Source organism: Nyctereutes procyonoides, unplaced genomic scaffold (genome assembly GCF_905146905.1).
Source record: "Nyctereutes procyonoides isolate TBG_1078 unplaced genomic scaffold, NYPRO_anot_genome, whole genome shotgun sequence".
In the NCBI taxonomy this organism is placed as follows: domain Eukaryota; kingdom Metazoa; phylum Chordata; class Mammalia; order Carnivora; family Canidae; genus Nyctereutes; species Nyctereutes procyonoides.
In genome coordinates, this window is record NW_026575043.1 from 57,256,599 (window position 1) to 57,276,803 (window position 20,205).

The 20,205-nt window shown below is 37.8% G+C and overlaps 1 protein-coding gene across 4 annotated transcripts in view; it reads left to right on the forward strand.

The window, feature by feature from the left end:
* The window catches only part of KNTC1 (kinetochore associated 1), a 79,901-nt gene that overhangs the window by 3,182 nt on the left and 56,514 nt on the right, over nucleotides 1–20,205 (forward strand). For 3 of the 4 annotated variants that reach the window (XM_055323147.1, XM_055323149.1, XM_055323150.1), the window contains exons 3-16: nucleotides 8,469–8,589; nucleotides 10,721–10,836; nucleotides 11,188–11,266; nucleotides 12,728–12,808; nucleotides 13,703–13,737; nucleotides 14,113–14,223; nucleotides 15,277–15,370; nucleotides 15,733–15,785; nucleotides 16,001–16,116; nucleotides 16,450–16,501; nucleotides 18,235–18,333; nucleotides 19,777–19,820; nucleotides 19,922–19,987; nucleotides 20,073–20,148. In XM_055323147.1, the coding sequence (XP_055179122.1) occupies nucleotides 8,469–8,589; nucleotides 10,721–10,836; nucleotides 11,188–11,266; nucleotides 12,728–12,808; nucleotides 13,703–13,737; nucleotides 14,113–14,223; nucleotides 15,277–15,370; nucleotides 15,733–15,785; nucleotides 16,001–16,116; nucleotides 16,450–16,501; nucleotides 18,235–18,333; nucleotides 19,777–19,820; nucleotides 19,922–19,987; nucleotides 20,073–20,148 (1,143 nt within the window). The remainder of the gene's footprint in view (nucleotides 1–8,468; nucleotides 8,590–10,720; nucleotides 10,837–11,187; nucleotides 11,267–12,727; nucleotides 12,809–13,702; nucleotides 13,738–14,112; nucleotides 14,224–15,276; nucleotides 15,371–15,732; nucleotides 15,786–16,000; nucleotides 16,117–16,449; nucleotides 16,502–18,234; nucleotides 18,334–19,776; nucleotides 19,821–19,921; nucleotides 19,988–20,072; nucleotides 20,149–20,205) is intronic. The other variant, XM_055323148.1, reaches the window with a different exon arrangement.

The window sequence follows — 20,205 nt, forward strand, 5'->3', positions numbered from 1 at the left end:
TGCTCTCTCTCTCTTTCTTTCTCGCAATTAAATAAATAAAATCTTAAAACAGTAATTCCATTTTCAGTCCAGGCTTGAAACCTTATTTTTTGCACCTTCTAGAAAATATTACAGTTAGTTTTTTTTATCTTGGGTTTTCTTTTCTTTTCTTTTTTTTTTTTCAAAGATTTTATTTATTCATGAGAAACACACACACACACACACACACACACACACACACACAGAGAGAGAGAGAGAGAGGCAGAGACACAGGCAGAGGAAGAAGCAGGCTCCATGCAGGGAGCCTGATGTGGGACTCAGTCCCAGGACTCCAGCATCATGCCCTGGGCAGAAGGCAGGCGCTAAACTGCTGAGCCACCCAGGAATCCCCTAGGTTTTCTTTTTCAGTAATTTGATAAATTTTTGTAAACAAAGGGTTTTTTTTTTTTTTTTTTTTTTTAGAGAAATATGATTATTCTTTTTTTTTTTAATTTTTTTATTTATTTATGATAGTCACACACAGAGAGAGAGAGAGAGAGGCAGAGACACAGGCAGAGGGAGAAGCAGGCTCCATGCACCGGGAGCCCGACGTGGGATTCGATCCCAGGTCTCCAGGATCGCGCCCTGGGCCAAAGGCAGGCGCTAAACCGCTGCGCCACCCAGGGATCCCAACAAAGGGTTTTTTGTAAAGAAAGTACATCTGATTTTTATTTATGGCATAGCCCAGGATCCCTTCATTTCCCTTAGTAAGTCAATGTAATATTTAATCCTCAATTAAGAAAAAAGGTTTCAATAAAAAGAAGCAAAATATTAGAGACAAGAGTTGTATCTTCTAGGGCTTGAAAGGAAGGGCCTCTTCTGAGGACCTTCTTCATAAAGGACCTCAAATGTAGACTTTTGGCTTTTTTTCAACTGAGGTTCTATATGTATTCAAAGAAACTAGCTGATAGGATTTTTTAAAAATATACCATTCTTTACACAGCTTGCATACTGTTGTTGGACTTTACTGCCTTAGTAGACTATGAATCACAGAATTTGTAAATGTTAATTATGAGTAGTACAAATAAATTATTTTCCTTGGTATTAAATTGTTTATTAAAAGCAAAAATTTTAATTTAAGGTATATTAAAAGTTCTGTAATGAGAAAATAGCATTTATATTTGAGTATATCAGGAGCCTCAAAACATGGAAGTGGCCTAGGCCTCTCTTGAGCTCTGAGGACTCCTGTTGAAAAATAATAGTATGTGTGTATTAAGCTTCAAATTCAGCAAAGAACTAAAATTCTCTTATTAGCTTGGAGTATCACTCATCACTCATAGCAAATACTATGTTCAAAACCCTATGCTAGGGACACCTTGGTGGCTCAGTGGTTGAGTATCATCCCACGTCTGGGGATTGAGTCCTGTGTTGGACTCCCCAGGGGAGCCTGCGTCTCCCTCTGCCTATGTCTCTACCTCTCTCTGTCTGTCATAAATAAATAAATAAATAAATAAATAAATAAATAAATAAATAAATAAAATCTTTAAAGGGGAAAAAAAAACCCTATGCTAAACACTTAGAATATAAGGTAACCTATTATCCCATTATTTTAGGATCTTTCCTTAAAGTGAAGCCGACAGGATACTAGCCATAAAGGCTACTTAGTTGTGCAAGTCAGTATATGCTAAATATCAAATGAATGGTACAGATGTAAATGCAGTCTGAATTCAGAGGAAGGAGAGCTCATTGTGGGTGGGGACAGTTTAAAGAGTCTTTCATAAAGAAAGTAGCCCTTGGGCCTTTAGAGAAAGAGAAAATGGAAACACAACTTACCAAAATTTGTGAAGTGCAGCAAACGCAGTGCTTATAGGAAAATTTATAACATTGAATGTATATGTTAGGAAGAAGAAAGCTAAAATCAATAATTTAAGTTTCTTGCTTAGGAAACTAGAAGAGCAAATGAAATCATAGTAAGCAGAAAAGAGAATAATGGAACAGAAATCAATGAAATTGAAAACAGGAAATCAGTAGAGAAAAATCAGTGAAACCAAAAACTATTTCTTTGAAAAGATCAGTAAAATCTGTAAGTCTCTAACCAGGCTAACTTAGAAAAAAAGAGAGAGAACACAAATTACTAATATCATGGACATTAAATGGATAATCAAGGAATTCTAAGAGCAACTCTATGCCCATAAATTTGATAACCTCATGATATGGACCACGTCCTTAAAAGACATAATCTTCCAAAACTCACACAAGAAGAATTAGACAATCTGAATAGCCTCCTATCTATCAAAGAAATTATATGAGTAATTAATAACCTTCCAAAACCAGTCCCAGAAAAAAACAGTCCAAATCCCAGATGAGTTCACTGGTGAATTCTACCAAACATTTAGGGAAGAAATTATACCAGTTTTCTACAATCTCAGAAGATAGAAGCAGAGGGAATACTTTATAACTCATTCAATAAGCCCAGCATTACCCTAACACCCAAACCAGGAAAAGACGTTACAAGAAAACTATAGGCCAGTATTTCTCATGAACAGAAATGCAAAATTCCTCACAAAACACTATCAAATTGAATCCAATATATAAAAAGAGTTATATATCACAACCAAGTAGGATTTATCCCAGGTATGCAATGTTGCTTAAGCATTTGAAAATCAATTAATGTTTAGGTGATGGATGTGTTAACTAACCTTATTGTGGTAATCATTTCATAATATATATATATATTTTTTAAATTATTACATTGTACACCTTACCTTAAACTTACACAATGTTATTTGCAAATTATGTCTCAAAGCTGAAAAAATTAGTGTAATCCTTTACATCAACAGATTAAAGAAAAGTCACATAATCCTATCAGTAAATGAAAAAAAGCATTTGAAAAAATCTAACAATCATGATAAAAACTCTCAGTAAACTAGGAATAGAAGGCCGCTTACTCCATTTGATAAAGAATATTTATAAAAAACCTGCAGCTGACATTATACTTAATGGGAAGAAACTAGAAACTTTCCCAGCAAGATCAGAACAAGGCAATGATATCCTTCCTTCTCACTACTCCTTTTCAACATCATACTGGAAGTCCCAGCTAATTCAATAAGAAAAGGAAATAAGAGACATACGGACTGGGAAGGAAGAAAACTGTCTTTGTTCACATATGATTGTCTATGTAGAAAATATGAAATAATTGACCAAAAAAACTCCTGAAACTAAAACAATTATAGCAAGATTGCAGGATATAAGGTTAATATGCAAAAGTCAGCTGCTTTCCTACATGCCAGAAATGAACAAATGGAATTTGACATTAAAAACACAAAGGGGGATCCCTGGGTGGTTCAGCGGTTTAGCGCCTGCCTTTGGCCCAGGGTGTGATCCTGGAGTCCCGGGATCGAGTCCCGCGTCGGGCTCCCGGCATGGAGCCTGCTTCTCCCTCCTCCTGTGTCTCTGCGCCTCTCTTTCTCTCTCTCTCTCTCTCTGTCTATCATAAATAAATAAATCTTAAAAAAAAAAAAACACAATGAAGGGGATCCCTGGGTGACTCAGTGGTTTAGCGCCTGCCTTTGGCCCAGGGTGTGGTCCTGGAGTCCCGGGATCATGTCCCACGTTGGGCTCCCGGCATGGAGCCTGCTTCTCCCTCTGCCTGTGTCTCTGCCTCTCTCTCTCTATGTCTATCATGAATAAATAAATAAATAAATCTTTAAAAAAAATAAGAACACAATAAAAAATAATCTTTGTGACCTTGGATCAGGCAAATCCTTACATGTGATGCTGGAAGCACAAGTAACAAAAGAAAAAAATAAATTGGACTTCATCAGAATTAAAAGCTGTGTTTCATAGGACATAGTCCAGAAAGTAAAAAAGACCATTCACAGAATGGGAGAAAATATTTAGGGCAGCCCGGGTGGCTCAATGGTTTAGCGCCGCCTTTGGCCCAGGGTGTGATCCTAGAGACCCAGGATCAAGTCCCATGCCAGGCTCCCTACACGGAGCCTGCTTCTCCCTCTGCCGGTGTCTCTGCCCCTCCCCCCCCATGTCTCTCATGAATAAGTAAATAAAATCTTATAGTAACTATAAAAACTAAACTATAACTAAAAAAATTTTATAGATGACAAGGAACTTATATCCAAAATAATATGAAGAACTTCAAACCTAATCATAAAAAGACAAATAACTTAGTTAAAAAATGGGCCAAACGTGCTCCAAAGTCATTGTCCGATTTCTCACTGTGATGATGAAGCATGGTTACATTGGCGAATTTGAAATCATCGATGATCACAGAGCTGGGAAAATTGTTGTGAACCTCACAGGCAGGTTAAACAAGTGTGGAGTGATCAGCCCCAGATTTGATGTACAACTGAAAGATCTAGAAAAATGGCAGAATAACCTGCTCCCATCCTGCCAGTTTGGTTTCATTGTACTGACAACCTCAGCTGGCATCATGGACCATGAAGAAGCAAGACGAAAACACACAGGAGGGAAAATCCTGGGATTCTTTTTCTAGGGATGTAATTCATACGTGCAAATAAATGCCTCAATGAACTCTGGTGCTTCACTTAGTCGTTTTGAAGTTTACAGCAGAGTAGCAAGAGCATCTGCAGCTGTGTACAGCCTTCATGTTCATTGGGGGATGCTGTTTCCCGAAGTGAACAAGGAAGTCTTGACTTGTGATAAATCACACCATCATGCTCATGGTTCACCAGAGGAGGCTGTATCTATCTCTGAATAGCTGAATCTGGGTTGAGGTCCAGGTGATGATGCTTTCCCTTCCGGGGTCTTACATTAACCCTGGAAGGAGTGATGCTGTTCTGTTTTTAGTTTGACAATACACATTTCATCCACTGTTGTTAACTGCCCTAAAAAAATATGACCTGGCTACAGTTAACTGTGTAAGTGTTCATAAGGAAGCAGGCAGGAAGCGGACTAGAGCTCACAGCTCACTAAGATGCATCAAAGTACATTTGGCTGGCCTGTCAGTAACATTTTAGCAGTATGTGTTTGTAAGATGTCATTTAGAAAACTGAAACTTCTTTTAAAAACTTGTTTCACTGTAAACCTGTCACAAATGTATTCCTGGAATTGGGAAGAATTGGTTGCTCGGCCACTTTACCTGGGGGAATGCTTGTAAAGAACTCAGCCACCAAAGAGGGTAGGGTGGCTTCTGTGAAGTACACCAAGGCTCCCCACTCCTTCTTTGTAAGCAGTGCTGTCCGGTAATGTAACAAGAGCCACATGTAAGTAACTTTCTAGGAGTTACATTAAATAAGTAAAGAAAAAAAAATGGGCCAAAGACCCTAATACACACCTCCCCAAAGCAGATATACAGATGATAAGCTTATGAAAAGGTGCTTCACATCTTGTCATCAAGGAAGTTCAATTTAAGACAATCCTGAGGGGCACCTGGCTGGCTCATTTGGAAGAACACATGACTCTTGATTTTGGGATTGTGAGTTTTAGCCCCATGCTGGGTGTAGAGATTACTAAAAAAATAAATTGAAAAAAAAGTAAAAATAAAACAGTCATGAGATACCACTGCATAACTATCAGAATGGCCAATATGAACAACACTGACAATCAGGATGTGAAACAACAGGAACTCTTATTCAGTGCTGGTGGAAATACAAAATGGTACAGCTACTTTCGAAGACAGTGGGGCAATTTCTCAAAAAAAATGAAACATACCATACAATACCAACAAAGTGGTTGCACTCCACAGTATTTACCCTAAGGAGTTGAAACTTATATCTACACAAGAACCTGCACATGGATATTTGTAGAAGCTTTATTTAAAATTGGCATAACTTAGGGCAACCCGGGTGGCTCAGCGGTTTAGCACCGCCTTCAGCCCAGGACCTGGTCCTGGAGACCCACGATCAAGTCCTACATCGGGTCTCCTGCATGGAGCCTCCTTCTCCCTCTGCCTGTGTCTCTGCATCTCTCTCTCTCTGTGTGTGTCTCTCATAAATAAATAAATAAAATCTTTAAAAAAATTAAAAAAAATAAAATTGGCATAACTTGGAATCAACCTAGATATCTTTCAGTTGGTGAATGGATAAACTGGTACATCCAGACAATGAAATTTTATTCAGCACTGAAAACAAATGAGCTATGAAGCCATAGGAAGATGTGGAGGAAACTTAAATGTCTATTACTAAGTGAAAGAAATCAATCTAAAACTATGGACACAGTGATAAGATCAATAGTTAGAGAAGATTAGAGGTTGAGGGGAAGAGGGACCTGAGCCCAGGATTTTTAGGGCAGTGAAATTACTCTACAAGAATGACAGATAAATGTCATTATACATGTGTTCAGACCCACAGAGGGTACAATAGGAATAACGAATTATAATGTAAACTATGGACCCTGGGTAATCATGTGTCAGTTGTAACAAATGTACCATCTGGTAGGGGATGTTGATAGTGGGGAAGACTGTCCATGTGTAGAGGCTGGGGATATGTGGGAACTCTCTATATCTTCCTCTCAATTCTGCTGTGAACCTAAAACTGCTCTTAAAAAATAGTCTTGGGGGATCCCTGGGTGGCGCAGTGGTTTAGCGCCTGCCTTTGGCCCAGGGCGCGATCCTGGAGACCCGGGATCGAATCCCACGTCGGGCTCTCGGTGCATGGAGCCTGCTTCTCCCTCTGCCTGTGTCTCTGCCTCTCTCTCTCTCTGTGTGTGACTATCATAAATAAATAAAAATAAAAAAAATGTTAAAAAAAATAGTCTTGGTGTGTCAGGGTGGCTCAGTTTGTTGGGCATCTGCCTTCAGCTCAGATCATGATCCGGGAGTCCCTGGATCAAGCCTTATGTCAGGCTTCCTGCTCAGTGAGGAGTTCACTTCTCCCTCTACCCCTACCCCTCCCTGCTTGTGTTTTTTCTCTCTCTCTCTCTCTCTCTCTCTCTCAAATAGTAAAATCTAAATAAAATGTTTAAAAAGCCTTTAAAGGGCAGCCCTGATGGCCCAGCGGTTTGGCGCTGCCTTTCAGCCCGGGGTATGATCCTGGAGACGAGGGATCGAGTCCCATATCAGGCTCCCTGCATGGAGCCTGCTTCTCCCTCTGCCTGTGTCTCTGCCTTCTCTCTCTCTCTCTCTCTCTCTCTCTCTCTCTCTCTCTCTGTGTGTCTGTCATGAATAAATAAATAAAATCTTTAAAAAAAATAAAAAGCTTTTAAAAAAGAGGAGGAGGGGGAAGAGCTGTCCAAGCAGAGAACTGAATGAGTACTTACCTAGGAAAGTATAGCTTAGATCTTTCTCTGCACTGGTTTGGTGTAACTTCTTATTAGAAGAAGCAAGTTAAAAAGTATAAGAGGCATCAGAATGTGGTGGCATTTTCAAGAATTTCACCTGGAGAAGTTGACTGTTGAAACAGGCACGAAATGAACTGACTAGATTAAAACCTAGCCAGGGAAGAATATTTATTTATTTATGTATTTATTTATGTATTTATTTATCTATCTATTTATGATTTTATTTATTCATGAGAGACACAGAGAGAGAGAGAGGCAGAGACACAGGCAGAGGGGGAAGCAGGCTCCATGCAGGGAGCCCGATGTGGGACTCGATCCCAGGTCCCCAGGATCACATTCTGGGCTGAAGACAGGCACTAAACCACTGAGCCACCCAGGTGTCCCTAAGAACATTTGTTGAGCATATATTATATATAGGGCTATCTTCTAAGTCTTCTATTTTAGAAGACATCTTCACACATTTATTGAGCATATATTATATATAGGGCTATCTTAGAAGTCTTCTATCTTCTAAGTCTTCACACAAATTCATTCATTTAGTCCTCATATAAGCCAGCATTATAGGTATTATTTTTGTTATAATTCTTGTTTTACAGGAGAGTCAGTTGAGGCATTTGCCTCAAAATTACTCAGCTAGCAAGTGACCAAGCATTGTCATTAAGTTATACTTTCTCCAACTGCTTCAAGATACATTTGCGTGCAGAGCTCCAATTACCAGAAGCTGAAAACTGGAGATTCCTATTTGGCTTGCAGAGTATTTTTTTAAAATACTGACTTGGCTGCCAGTATTTAAAACTCAGAACATTTCACATAAAGATGCAGTTTTCTTGGCAAATTGGGTGTGGCCATGCCAGGATTGCATTTCCACCAGGCATTAATCTGTTTCTGCTCTCTTTATTGTCTGTGGGGCTGTGAGCCTTCCAGTTCACATCCCACCCCCAAGCTCCCATCATATCTCAGACACTAAGACTTTGTGCCCGTCTCGACTCATTCATTTATTTTGATGCCTGCCGCCTCCTACAGGCCTAAGATCCACCCTTGCCCTTTCCTAGCAATCTTGGACTGTTTCCCTATTTTGGACTCTGAATGGATTCACAATATACCATAGAAAGAAAAACTTGGCTAATTAGATATATGGACTAAAGAAAAAAGTTAAGTTTTAAATGTGGGTATTTGGGTGTATGATGATACTTTGGTAAGTATTGTTAAAAGTGTGTAAAAATGTTTTATTGTACTCTTGCTTTTCCCTCCCACAGGCCTCATTAAATCCAAAGATACAAGCATGCAGCTTAAGTAATGGGTTTATTATTGTAGTGGACCAATCAGTGATACTGCTTGACAGTGTTTGTAGATTGCTTCAACTGCATCTTATATTTGGTAAGTCTAATGTAGTACAATCAAATAAATTGGAAGTTTTTACTTCCAATAAATTTCTACTGCATTGCCTTTTCTTTACTCTGTTATTTCTAAGACTTTCAATTGGACTAATTTCAAGAAATTAATCTCAAGTACCTTTTTTGTGTTGAGTACTAGATGCAAGGGATCCTGAGATGAACCCTCTTCTCAGTAAATCTAAGGGGTATGTGTATGTTTAAGTACATATAAAGCAACAATTAACTCTACTTGCATTTTTTTTCAAGATTTTATTTGACACAGAGAGAAAGCACAAGCAGGGGAAGTAGCAGAGAGAGAGGAAGAAGCAGGGCTCCCTACCGAGTAGGAAGCACAGTGTGGGGCTCGATCCCAGGACTCTGGGATCATGACCTAAGCTGAAGATAGACACTTAACACTGATCACCTTAAGTGATCTGTGATCACTTAATCACAGATCACTTAATCACCCAGGCACCCTGCATGGTTTTCTATATTATAATATTGTGGAATCCAGTTGAGCCCAATTTTGTTCAAGTTCCTGAATCTTGTACATAATTTCAATATCAACAGATAATTTTTTTTAAGATTTTATTTACTTATTCGTGAGAGACACAGAGACAGAGACATAGGCAGAGGGAGAAGCAGGCTCCATGCAGGGAGCCTGACGTGGGACTCGCTCCCGGGACTCCAGGATCACGCCCTGGGCTGAAGGCAGGCACTAAACCTCTGAGCCACCCAGGCATCCCCATCAACAGATATTTGAATAATATTAGAATATATATAGCTCTCTAGGAGCACCTGCATGGCTCAGCTGGTTAAGCCTCTGACTTGATCCCAGAACTCTAGGATCAAGCCTCACTTCAGGCTTCCTGCTCAATGGGGAGTCTGCCTCTTCCTTTGCCTCTCCCAACTGCTGATGCACACCTTGTCTCTCTTGAATAAATAAAATAAATTGAATCTTGGGACACCTGGGTGGCTCAGAGGTTGAGCATCTGCCTTTGGCTCAGGGTGTGATCCGGGAAGTCCCAGGATCGAGTCCCACATCAGGCTCCCTGCCTGGAGCCTGCTTCTCCCTCTGCCTGTGTCTCTGCCTCTCTCTCTCTCTCATGAATAAATAAATAAAATCTTTAAACAAAACAAAACAAATATGGATGTACAGTTTAGGTATATGCAAATATGGATATAAGACTAAATTAAGGGAGGAGTCACTAATTATGCTGGAAAAAGGTGAAAACATTGTGAACATTTTTTCTGAAATTTTGAGAGAGATGGTTGAAGTGTTTAAGAACTTAGACAACAGAAGAGGAATCAGAAGGTGTGCATGTGAGATGGCAATCTTGATTACAATATGGAGGCAAGGAACTCTTATTTTGTAGAATCTTAATGTATCTAGCCTGAATGTTCTACAAGATTCAAAATTTCACCATGAAATAGTGGGCTGTGTTAATGTGTAATACATTTGTGGGAAGTCTTTGTTTATGCCTCACCTTATCCAAGGGGGCTACCCTGAGCACTCCAATTAGTGCTGTGCAATGTGCATGGCTCATCCAAGCTATCTTTCCCTGCTCTACTTTTATTTTTTTTTCAGAGAATTTACCACCTTCTTACATGTCATATAATTTATTATTCTCTAATTGTTTGTCATCTATTTCTGCCTTGGGATTTAAGCTCCATGAAGGTGGGACTCTTTTGTTACTATTCTCAGATATATGCAAAAGGCCTGGAACACTGCCTTAGCATGTACTAAGTGCTCAGTAAATATTTGTTGACTAAATAAGAGTAACTTTTTTTTTTTTTAAGATTTTATTTATTTATTCATGAGAGACACACAGAAAGAGAGAGAGAGAGAGGTAGAGACATAGGCAGAGGGAGATGCAGGCTCCATGCTGGGAACCTGATGTGGGACTCAATCCCCGGTCTCCAGGATCACACTCTGGGCTGAAGGCCGTGCTTAACCACTGAGCCACACAGGCTGACCAAGAGTAACATTTAAAAAAAAAATTTAATTACCACCTTTTGGACATATTTAAGAAAAGCTTGAATAGTTGAGTTTTAATGACAAAATTTGCACATTTTTTTGTACTGAAAATAAATATTTTTGAAGGAAGCTTGTAACTTTCATTTGTAATTTTCAGATACCAAAGTGGATGTAGTTGGCCTATGTCAAGAAGGAAAATTTCTTTTGGTTGGGGAGAGAAGTGGCAATTTACATCTTATTCATGTAACATCAAAGCAAACATTACTCACTAATGTAAGAAACTGTTATATTTTTCATTTTTGTCACTTAAATTTGAAATTACCTCTGAGACAACTAAAACTGTAACAAACCATTATTTAATTTTTTAATTGAAAGAATAATATTCTTTATGTTAAATTTTAAAATTCTACCTTATATGAAGTAAATGCAAAATTGAAAAATTAAGCTTTGAATATATTCCTACTATGTTTGTCCAAAATAGTTTTTCATTTTAAAACTAAAATATTTCGGATATAGGCAGAATTATTGCTAATGGTCATCAATAATATCAGTTTTGAAAAAATATAACCCTTGATTGTATTTTTCTGGGCTTAATCTTATCATTTGAAATGAATTTGCAATTAGGCTTTTCTTCAGAAAGCTAATGATGAAAATCAGTGTACTTACCGGAATCTTGTTATTGAGAAGGACAGTTCAAGTGAAGGTAAGTGTTTTGAATTTTTCTTTAATGTCTAGAGGACATATATACCCAATAAAAAAATAAGATTTATAGTTAAGAAATTATAGGAATTCATCCTTATGCCTCCTATATTACTTATTATATATATTATTTATATATATATTAAATTTTCTAGTGATTCAAGTAATATAAGAGATAAGTTTTTGTATTTTATTTTGTTTTAGTTTGTTTTAAAATTTTATTTATTTATTTGATAGAGAGCATGCACACACACAAGCAGGGGGAAAAGCAGAGGGAGAGGGAGAAGCAAGGCTCCTCACTAAGGAGAGAGCATGATGTGGGGCTTGAACCCAGGACCCTGGGATCATGAGCTAAGCCAAAGGCAGACACTTAACTGACTGAGCCACCCAGGTGCCCCAAGTTTTTGTATATTAGTTCTTTTCAGGGGCTTATTTATTATTTTTTAAAGATTTTATTTATTTATTCATGAGAGACACAGAAAGAGGCAGAGACATAGGCAGAGGGAGAAGCAGGCTCCCTGCAGGAGTCTGATGCAGGACTGGATCCCATGACTCTGGGATCATAACCTAAGCCAAAGGCAGATGCTCAACTACTGAGCCACCCCGGTGCCCCTCTTTTCAGGGGTTTAAATGTACTTCCCTGAACTTAATATTCTAAATTCATTTTTATAGTTTTAAGAGTTCTTTTTTTTTTTTTTAAGATTTTATTTATTTATTCATGAGAGACAGAGAGAGAGAGGCAGAGACACAGGCAGAGGGAAAAGCAAGGCTCCATGCAGGGAGCCCAACATGGGACTTGATCCTGGGTCCCTAGGATCAGGACCTGGCCTGAAGGTAACACTAAACTGCTGAGCCACTCGGGCTGCCCAGTTTTAAGAGTTCTATAGATTACCAAGGAGACATATTTTTTTAAAATGTTTTTGTAGGTTTCAACATATTTATCATATTTTTATTTCAACAAATGTTAACTGGACCTTAATTTAATATATTTGAGGGGTTTTTTTTTCCTGTTAAGTGAAGTTTGGTTTATAAAAGTTTCAAAGAAGTTAGCATTATTTTTACAAATGACTTACTTATTCTTTCTAAATAAGCTTTATCTGTGTCATTACCATATTATTTGATAATTAGAATTTAAGTGAGCAAATTGACATGTTTTTAAGGTCTTAAATTTTCTTTTTAAGATTTATTTATTTGCTTGAGAGAGAGAAAAAGAGTGTGGGAGTGCTTGAGCATGGTCGGGGGCGGAGGGCAGAGGAAGAGGAATAGAGAGTCTCAGGCAGACTCTGCCCTGAGTGTGGAGCCCAATGCAGGGCTTGATCTCATGACTCTGAGATCATGATTTGAACTGAAACCTAGAGTCAGGCACTTAACTGGATGCTTAACTGACTGCACCACCTAGGCACCCCCAAACACTTAAATTTTATGTCCATGCACCTGTTAGAGAAACTGGCTTGATTTTTTTCAGTAGGTACCTATTATATGCTGCTGCTTACAAACAATGGATTTTTTTACATTACAAATCTTCAACTTTTAAAAATTCAACAAGGTAAGTAATGGATTTTTTTTATTATTATTGATTTGCAGCAATATTTCTTATTAGTTTTTTGGGTAAAATTTTAAATATTCTCTTTAAGAATATTATTTTAGTTTAATTAGATTCTATAATACTGCGTATACTTTTGAGTATTCACATATTGCTTAATTTTCACTATTAAGGCTGTGACAGGATCTAAAGAAATGTACATTGTTTACAGCCTTCGAGAAGTTCATGGCTTAGTTGGGGAGACAAGATACACACTAGCAGAGTAAATGCTTTTTGATTGACTGAATGAACTTGGAAACTGAAATGATTATATAAACACGTTAATACAGGCGATAAAAAAAAATACAGGTGATAATCCATAGAATGTGCTAAGTGAGTGGTATGGACCATACATCCCTCTGAGCTGGGAAAGGTTGAGGGCATGTGTTCAACAAATATTTTTTCATAATCTTCGTGCCACGAATGTACAAAGTCCTGGGGATACCACCAGACATAGCTCTTCATAGTTTAATGAAGGAACCAGACAAGTAAAAGAGCTCTTCCAAAGTGGTATGCAAAGTGATGAAGACTTTACAGGTAGGACTTTAGAGCTTGAAGAAGAGAGTTGCATCAGGGAGAAGACCGCCTTAGGAGGGAGATATGTGGTAAGGGAAAGTATGGAGAGGCTCTCTGGAGCCTAAGATGCAGCCTGGCTGGTGCCCTGACCATGACATGTCACCGTTTATATCGGTGGTCAAGAGCAAAATTGAAACTTCGCCACTGCTTTGTTAGCTTCCGACTAGTGATCCTCTCACTAGGAGAATAGTGTATGTAATTTGGCCTTGACACACAAGGGTGACTTGCGTGTATTTTATAGGTTAATACTATAACTTTAGTCTGCTTTCTCCTTTCATGCAGCGATTGAGAATGTAGACTTCAATACAGCAAAAAAGGTAAGAAAAAGCCACATTGTCCTCTTGAAACTTCTATTAAGAGAGTGTTTCTGGATATTGTCTAGTGGTTGATATTTTGGGAATTAGAGGGATAAGACATTTTAGTAACATTGCCATTTAAAAGTGCATTTATGGGGGCTGGCTCCTTCAGTAGAGCATGCAATTCTTGATTTCAGGGTTGTGAATTTGAGCCCCATGTTGGGTGTAGAGATTGCTTAAATATAAAATCATTTTAAAAAGAGAGATGTATTTAAAAATAAATAAAAATAAAAATGCATTTATAACTGATTGATTTAAACTCATTTTTATCAATCTTTCCAAGGAATTTGGACTGTGGACCATATCTATGACATTCTTGTTTTTTTAATTTTGCAGTTACAAGGACAAATCAAGTCTAGTTTTGTTTCTACTGAAAATTATCATACCTTTGGTTGTCTCAATCTTGTGGCTGGAGACTTAGCAAGTGAAGTTCCCGTGATAATTGGGGTAATTTTTTCTATAAAATTTTATTTTATTTTGGTTCTGAAGTATTTCTTCATTAACACATAGTTTTGGTTAAATTGCTAATTAATTTGTATTGTATAACTTAAAGATAGAAATTGTAAAATTAAGATTTTGAAATTAACTCAGTAAGTACACCTGAGTTTCTCTGTTGGAAAACATAGTGCATCTTTTTTTTTTCTTTAATAATTATGTTATGTGTGCTTTATTTGTCAAATATTTTTATTTTATTTTTTAAAGATTTTATTAATTTATTCATGAGAGAGAGAGAGAGAGAGGCAGAGACACAGGCAGAGGGAGAAGCAGGCTCCATGCAGGGAGCTTGATGTGGGACTCAGTTCTGGGTCTCCAGGATCATGCCCTGGGATGAAGGCGGTGCTAAACCACTGAGCTACCCAGGCTGCCCAGCATCTTCATTTTCACTCATTTCTACCTGAAATTTAGCATTTCTTTCAGTTACGAATCTAGGGAAAAATAAAAACAAAAATCTAATTATATTCAAGAAGTAGAAAATAATTCAATATAATTACAGCATTGACAACATTTTTACCTGCCAGATTTATATTTTATATTAGGAGACAGTCACATTTATTTATTCTGTGTATCTAGTTCAGTGTTTCACAGGGTTTCCAATGATTTAAATTAATATTAAAAAACAAAATTAATATTTTTATTAATATTAATATTTTATTTGTTTCAAAAATTTGTGGATACTTTAATGAAAAACTTAACCAAAAACTGTCTCATCTTACTGCAGGAAGTCTTAGAGTTTACCCTGTATCTCTGGAGTGAGTTGCCTGAATGTGCCCGCTCCTTATTAAATATTCAGTGATAATGGCAAATAGCCCAATTTGCTATTCTTTCCATTCTGTTCTGTTGAAAGCAGACTAAGAGAGTGACTGGAAAATAAAAGTTGGGCCTGAATACATACGTATATTTTGAAATATATATACGTGTACAACTTGGGTGTTTTTACTTGAAGGAGTCTTCAGATCTAACAACCAAATTTGCAGTTGATGTGCTGTTTCACCTCTGTAGGGAACTGGTAATTGTGCATTCTCAAAATGGGAACCAGACTCTTCCAAGAAAGGAATGACAATTAAGAATGTTCTTGATGCAGAGATTATTAAAGGTAAAATAAGTTAATGAAACTACTTGGGGCCATGACTAGTGAGTTTTAATTTTCATGTCAATATGCTAAGTCTAGTGAATGGATCATTTTACCTTACTGCTCTTTGAAAGAAGCCAGATTAGTTTGATAACTGTCCACATAATTGACTGTTCTTGACCTGTTGGAATTTTTACTCTTCATTTTGGGAGGTTTACATTTTAGTGGTCATCTAAAAATATATAGAGTCAGGAATATGAGAATGGAAACTTTTTGTTTAAGTGTGGTAGTTCTGCCTTTTCATAAATAATGGTAGTTTTTTATTTAAACGTGGCTGTCTGTGACACAGAAATGTAATCTTACACACCTCGATTTCTCTCTTGTAGGTGCCAAGAAGTTCCAGTTGATAGACAATCTACTTTTTGTTCTTGATACTGATGTATGTTTCTGATATTTCTGCTTCGTTGTTTTCATTTGGTATTATGTTAAGCGACAAAAATTTGTCAAACTTAAAAAAGACAAGGATTTTAGCTGGGGTGGATTACTATCTGGTGTGCTGTGTTTATTTCAGTACCTATATCAAGAAATAGATGCTGCAGTGTAAGATCTTGAAATATCATTAAGAAGATGTGTCTGAAATGTTTCTTTTTGCAGAATGTGCTGAGCATATGGGATATTTACACTCTGACTCCCATATGGAACTGGCCTTCTCTTCACATCGAAGAGTTTCTTCTTACCACTGAAGCAGATTCTCCTTCATCAGTCACATGGTACATTATGACACTAGTAGTGATTTCCTTTCTGTTACAACCAGGTCTCATGATCATTCATTATATGTTACATTCTAACTAACCCTGTGGACAGACTGACAGGGTAAGGACCATTCCACTGGTGGTCAAATTCATTGAGAGCAAATAGTCTGTACCAACCTCCAAATGGTTGTGTTAGAGAGTGTCAGTCGGGGCCATAAACATGAAGAAATGAGGTCAATGTCTTCTATGGGAATCAATTTTCACCTTTTAGAATATTCCTTTGACTTAGCTTATATCTAACTTGGCAAAGTTTTTTTGAGTCCCTTAAACCTTCTTTCCTCTTTTATTTAGGCAAGGGATTACAAATCTCAAATTAGTAGCTCTGACAACTACTACTACTAAGGTATTTGAAAATTTTATTTCACATTTGTCCACATTATGTGTTAGAAATAGCATAGCTAATATGAAAGTGGTTAAGTAGTGCCTATAGCATTTAGCTTTTTGTTGACACAGTCTTGACAAATCAAATATAATACCGCAGAGTTCTTTTTTCTTTTTTTTTAAAGATTTTATTTATTTATTCATGAGAGACAGAGAGAGAGGCAGAGACATAGGCAGAAGGAGAAGCCGCTCCCTGCAGGGAGCCCGATGCAGGACTGTGTCCCAGGACCCCAGGACCATGACCTGCGCCAAAGGCAAGATGCTCAACCACTGAGCCACCCAGGTGTCCCTCTTTTTTTCTTATTAAAAAAAAAAAAATGGAGGAACACTTGAATGGCTCAGTCAGTTAAGCATCCAACTCTTGAATTCAGCTCAGGTCATGATCTCAGGGTTGTGAGATTTTTTTTTTTTTTTTTTATTCATTAGAGACAGAGAGAGAGAGAGAGCAGAGGGAGAAGCAGGCTCGATGCAGGGAGCCCGACGTGGGACTTGATCCCGGGTCTCCAGGATCAGGCCCTGGGCTGAAGGCGGTGCTAAACCACTGAGCCACCGGGGCTGCCCCAGGGTTGTGAGATTGAGCACCATACTCAGTGCAGTCTGCTTGTTGCTCTCCCTCTGTTCCTCTCCCTACTCATGTGTTCTCTCGCTCTTTCTCTATCTCAAATAAAGAAATCAAATCTTTTAAAAATAAATCTCCGCTCCATGAGCAGCCCGGGTGGCTCAGCTAAACTGCTGAGTGCCGCCTTCAGCCCAGGGTGTGATCCTGGAAAGCCAGGATCGAGTCCCACATTGGGCTCCCTGCATGGAGCCTGCTTCTCCCTCTCCCTGTGTCTCTGCCTCCCTCGCTCTCTCTGTGTCTCTCATGAATAAAGAAATAAAATGTTTAAATAAATAAATAAATAAATAAATAAATAAATAAATAAATAAATAATCCCAGCTCCACACTTTAAATGGAGCATTGCAGGATTAAAAATATCCACAAGATGGGGATCCCTGGGTGGCGCAGCGGTTTGGTGCCTGCCTTTGGCCCGGGGCGCGATCCTGGAGACCCGGGATCGAATCCCACGTCGGGCTCCCGGTGCATGGAGCCTGCTTTCTCCCTCTGCCTGTGTCTCTGCCTCTCTATCTCTCTCTCTGTGTGACTATCATAAATAAATAAATAAAAATTAAAAAAAATATATCCACAAGAAAAAAAAAATATCCGCAAGAAATGTTCATTAGAGTGACTCCTATTATTAGGAATTAACTTACCTTAAATATAAATTGTAGAATGAACTTCAGGTATGTGGTTTTTCATTCAAAAGATTCGGAACATGGAATAAAGCATAATTTCATATATAATGTTTAAATAACACAGTAATTAACTTAGTTATGAAATTGTTGCATTTAGCCTTGTACCGAATGTTTTATTTTATTTATTTATTTATTTTTTTATTTTATGATAGTCACAGAGAGAGAGAGAGAGAGGCAGAGACACAGGCAGAGGGAGAAGCAGGCTCCATGCACCGGGAGCCCGATATGGGATTCGATCCCGGGTCTCCAGGATCGCGCCCCGGGCCAAAGGCAGGCGCCAAACCGCTGCGCCACCCAGGGATCCCCCGAATGTTTTAATATAGGTCCTTGATTATGAAGTACTATCTTGGTCTTGTAGATTTATATGACCTACTAAACTAATTGCTCTTCTGTTTTTCTTAGATGAAAAATCTCGTGGTTTATTCATTACCTACGATGGAAATACTGTATTCTTTGGAAGTATCTAGCATTTCATCTCTGGTCCAATCAGGAATTAGCACAGTATGTTGATGTATATTTTGTACCTTATATAAAAACATTAAGCAGACTAAGCGGTGCCTGGCTGACTCAGTCAAAAGAGCATGTAATTCTTGATCTCAGGGTCATATGTTTGAGCCCGATGCTGGGTATAGAGTTTATTTAAATAACAAAACTATTATTATTTTTTTCTTTAAGCTAAACATGAGTGGAAACTGGTGTATGTAATACCTGGATAGGTCTCATGTTTACAACTATATTTATTATCACCAGATGCTTTCAAATACACTTGCCAAAGGCCAGTCTTCATGTAAGGAAAAGAAATAAGCATATTAATCAGATAAAACCTGAATCATCTACTTGTTCAGTTTTCTTTTGTCTCCACAGGAAGTATGAATGATAAATAGTTTGGGGGGAAGGTCATTGCTTTTATGGACTTATGTTTTAATTATAATCTTTTTAAAAAAACATTTATTACATTTGTCTCACATCGTCACACACACATGCACTCTCTCTTTCTCTCTCTCTATTTTTCCAAACCTTTGAAATTACTTGCAAGCACCATGGTGTGTTACCCCTAAATGCTTCAGCAGATCTCTCCTAAGAATAAGGGCATTCTTCTATAACACCATTATGACTCAGAAAAATTAACATTAATACAATACTATTATGAAACATACCATCCAAATCCAGATTTTACCAGTGGTGCCAATTACTTTAAAGCTTTTTTTTTCTTCTTGATCTAGCATCTACTCAAGCATCATGCATGGAATTTTGTTGTCATGGTCACACAGTAGTCTGCTTTAATCTGCAATGGTTCCCTATTTTTTTTTTGTTTTTTTAAGACCTTAACATTTTCCAAATCCTAGCTTGTCATGTTGTAGAATGTCCCTCTACTTGGGTTGTCATAATTAGGTGCATACTGAGCTTTCTTGACAAGGATACCACATAGGTAATACTGTATTGAACTGTGTCATATTAAGGGCCTCCTGTCCATTTGTCCTACTATTAGTGATGATAAATGTGATTACTTTGTTGGGGGCAGTTCTACCAGATTTCTCCACTGTAAGGTACTTTTTTCTCCCTTTATAATTGCTAAGTAAATTCTGTGATGTTATTTGGAGACTCCAGGAATATCCTTTTCCCCAGTGGTTTTTTTTTTTTTTTTTTTTTTATGATAGTCACAGAGAGAGAGAGAGGCAGAGACACAGGCAGAGGGAGAAGCAGGCTCCATGCACCGGGAGCCTGACGTGGGATTCGATCCTGAGTCTCCAGGATCGCGCCCTGGGCCAAAGGCAGGCGCCAAACCACTGCGCCACCCAGGGATCCCCCCAGTGGTTTTTTTTTGATGTAAATTTAGGATCCACTGATGGATAATTCTCACCTAAATCAGTGTTTTCTTAGTAACTATAAAATGAACTATTTCTGTATTTCAATTTTAAACTTTTTTTTTTTTAATTGTTGTAGGATACCATATACCTTCTGGAAGGAATTTGCAAAAATGATTCAAAGTAGGTCATATTTTGTTTTATTAAATAAGTCGTTAAATAGCAGATAAGTTACAATTTACTTACTTAATGACAAATACACTTACAGTGCAAACTTTTTTCAGACTGTCTGAAGACTCCATCTCTCTTGTGGTACTCAGGTGTCTTACAGAAGCTTTACCAGAAAACAGGTAACTTCTTGTTTTCTTTTAAGCTTTACCCTTAAGTTCCCTGATTAATAAAAATTTTACTGAAATTTCTTATTTGACTTGTCAGATTGAGTCGATTACTTCACAAACACAGATTTGCTGAAGCTGAGAGCTTTGCTATTCAGTTTGGACTAGATGTTGAGGTAATTCTTTCATGAATTCATTTGTTCATCCAACAAGCATTTCTTTATGTAATAGAG